General features: G+C 32.4%; 1 protein-coding gene across 1 annotated transcript; it reads right to left on the bottom strand.

Annotated features, from left to right (window-relative positions):
* On the bottom strand, positions 878–2,771 carry LOC107616724 (reticulon-like protein B14). The gene is made up of 5 exons (XM_016318662.2): positions 2,575–2,771; positions 2,022–2,202; positions 1,800–1,929; positions 1,638–1,707; positions 878–1,553 (listed from the first exon to the last, which is right to left on the bottom strand). The coding sequence occupies exons 1-5, from the start codon at positions 2,663–2,665 to the stop codon at positions 1,387–1,389; spliced, it is 639 nt and encodes a 212-aa protein (XP_016174148.1). The 5' UTR covers positions 2,666–2,771; the 3' UTR covers positions 878–1,386.

The following is a 3,060-nucleotide window of genomic DNA, read 5'->3' as shown; positions in this document are numbered from 1 at the left end:
AAGTCACTCTCTTAATTGGGCCTTTTGACTTTATTGGACCTGACTTATATTCTTGGGTCATGGTATGAACAATTATGAATTTTAATATATATTTTATATAAATAACAATATTTTTTTTTGGATAAGATGAATTAAGCAACTCCCAATTATAGATATTATAATACCACACACTCATCAAGATTTAAATTTGGGTACATTATTTTAAGAGACATATAATTTTACCACTTGAGTTAGATATCAGCTGCATACAAATAACTAGTTTAATGACTAATTATTTATTTGCATATAGCATAGTATTTTAATGTGTGATATGCGGGTGTCTTTGCACGAAAGCAATGTTCGATATTGGGCCTTATCATGGGCCTCTTTTCTCTCTCTTAAGCTGTTTCCCGAAAAAAGGGGCCTCAAAAGTTTTCCTTTTCGTACAAGAGGGAAAAAAAAGTTGCTCCTACCAGAAAGCAAACCGGATTAAAGGTAGGTCTGAATCGACCAAAAAAAAGGTAGGTGTGACAAGTCATAAGTGGCCGTATTATTCTCCTTTTGTCACTAAATTGTTGTCCAGCAAATTAAATTAGGTTGATCTAATACATAACTCATTAGTTTATCTAAGCAAATTAAGTAAGTATTGGCCAATGAGTAATAGCTCAACTGGCATAATCTCTCCATATTCAATTAAAAGGTTGTGGATTCGAGTCTTATATTTTTGGTAAAAAAAAAAAAAAATTAAGTAAGTATTGAAAGGTTCGAATTTCGATTTATGCACGTAATAATTCATTGGTCAGTATCTTAAATAAAGCTCAGATTTCGCGAAGTATTAATCCTTAGCGTGTCGAACCGAAAAATATCGTGAGAAACCAAACAATAAGTAGCAATCAGATATTTGGTTGAGCTATTATTAATTTGTTATAGTTGCAGTCAAATGCTGAATTGCAATTTGCAAGGAGCATTAATAGCTTCACATGGGTTACTAAGTAGATGCTCCACAAACGTCACATTCAACTACCACAAAAAACAACAACAACAATGTTTACATGCAAGGTATACAGAATCTATTTTTGCTTTGCTTCTTGGCATTCACTCACTTGAACAATAGATACCGGCAACCGCCAACCAGGTAACTTAACATGCCTAATCTAGTTTAAGAATCTTTCTTTTATGGTATATCATGTGAAACTTCAATTACTCCATGTATCATCTTCATAGAGATTTGCTGTTGCAAACTCAACTCTTGCTCAAATCAAACTCAATTTGATCTTACATTTACATTGAGAATTAAATTATGGTTGAAGCACATTGATGAAAACATTAAGAGAACACATATAGTAAAAGTAGTAAATAATTAAGTATACAGTTTATTTTTTTTAAAACGCATTTGGCTGGTCCAAATTACTTGTACTTTGGTTTGACAGGTCCTCTTGGAATTTTGTTAAGGAATTTAGAATCCAAAGTCCTGAACAATCTTCTCACATCTTGGTTTCCTCTGAATGCAAGATAATTCACTTCCTCTTCATATCTCTCATACATAGCGGGAAGACTCATCATGCACACAAACACTGCATAGTATTTTATAAAATCAACAATTAATATTAAGCCTTAAATAAAACCTACATTTAAAATTGTTGGGTTTGAGATCTCACATAAGTATATCAAATTCAAAGTGTTGAAAAGATTTCCAATTGCTGAAATGATCCAGAGGCCGGAAATTGTCTGAAATTCATCAATAACCACTTTATGTCAATTAATTAACTAACAAATTAGATAATCAATAATTCATTAAATGCATGTATATATATATATACCAGAAAGAAGAGTGTCAAGTCTTTCCCGGTTGAAATATCATAAAACTTCATCAAGAACCAGTTGAGTTTGTTATACAAGTATGCAAAGGTGGATTCTGGAATTTCAAAATAATAGATTTCGGGAATGTTCCTGATGCAAACATTTAGCCACGGAAAACAAAGGCGTTAAATGAAAATAATTAATAAATAAGTATTTAATTAGATGAATTATGACGTACGTACCAAGTGATTAGTCCAGCAGCATTATACCAAACAAAGAGGATGAGCATAATGGCTATGAGAATGTGACAGAGAAGAGGAACAAGATTGTATTCCACCACTTCAAACAGAAACCAAATGAACGAGAAACCACCCACAATCGCTGCCGACAGTTTCTTGTCTCTCCATAACAATATTTCCGCAACTGCAAAATTGCACGCAAGAATTAAAAGACCATGCTACATGAACATAAAAAAAATCATTCGCTTAAAATATATGTTGAAAAATAAATGAAAAATTTGTGTGCAAATTATATTGGTTTATATGTATACAATTTTGTTAAATATAAATGTAAATTATATAATTTTTTGCTTTTCAACCTTTTTCCTTTGAAATTTAGCGGATAAAATATTTGATTACATGAAATATAAAAAATGGTAGAAATTCAGGTGCAGTCGACTTCACGTGAAATTGATAATTGAAAGCTGTTAGATTATTTGACTGATTTGACTAAATTTTCATCTAACGGCTCTTAACTATCAACTTCACGTGAAGTCGACTATAAAAAATATCTTACTCTTTCCTCTGCCGAGGAGTGCGTGGCCGTGAAGTGGTCTTTCATGGTGGCCAGTGAAACCTGAGGCTTGTGGAGTTTTATGGGTTCGCATAATTACGAATATAATTGAACTATTGAATGGAACTGAATTATTTGTATACGTAGTTTATATTGTATTCACTTGAAATGATTTTCAAGCACTGTTATGATTTATGCACCGTGAGGATCATATATACTATATGTAATGCATGGACCAATTAATTATTAATTAACAAGGTTCTAAGCTTTGTAACGAAGAAATTAATGAAGAGTAATCAATGAATTTGCATGCATGGATGGGAGGAAAGGTATGGCTTTGGCATAGCCTCCAAGTTTAATTTTATTTCCTAGGTATTCTGTTGGAGTCTCCCGGTTACCCTCACCTGTATCCTTTATAATGCTAGAGTCCAGTGAAGGGCTACCGTGCTTTTACAACCTTTTTTTTTTTTGTTTTTCATGTATACATGC

Source organism: Arachis ipaensis, chromosome B09 (genome assembly GCF_000816755.2).
Source record: "Arachis ipaensis cultivar K30076 chromosome B09, Araip1.1, whole genome shotgun sequence".
Classification (NCBI taxonomy): Eukaryota; Viridiplantae; Streptophyta; class Magnoliopsida; order Fabales; family Fabaceae; genus Arachis; species Arachis ipaensis.
Note: the sequence above shows the minus strand (reverse complement) of the source record. Positions and strands in the feature narration are given on the sequence as shown.

Coding starts and splice junctions, on each gene's coding strand:
- LOC107616724 (XM_016318662.2), bottom strand. CDS start 2,665: ATGCGAACCCATAAAACTCCACAAGCCTCAGGTTTCACTGGCCACCAT. Junction 2,203..2,574: donor ACTCCTCGGCAGAGGAAAGA/GTAAGATATTTT, acceptor GCAATTTTGCAG/TTGCGGAAATATTGTTATGG. Junction 1,708..1,799: donor ACTTGACACTCTTCTTTCTG/GTATATATATAT, acceptor GATGAATTTCAG/ACAATTTCCGGCCTCTGGAT.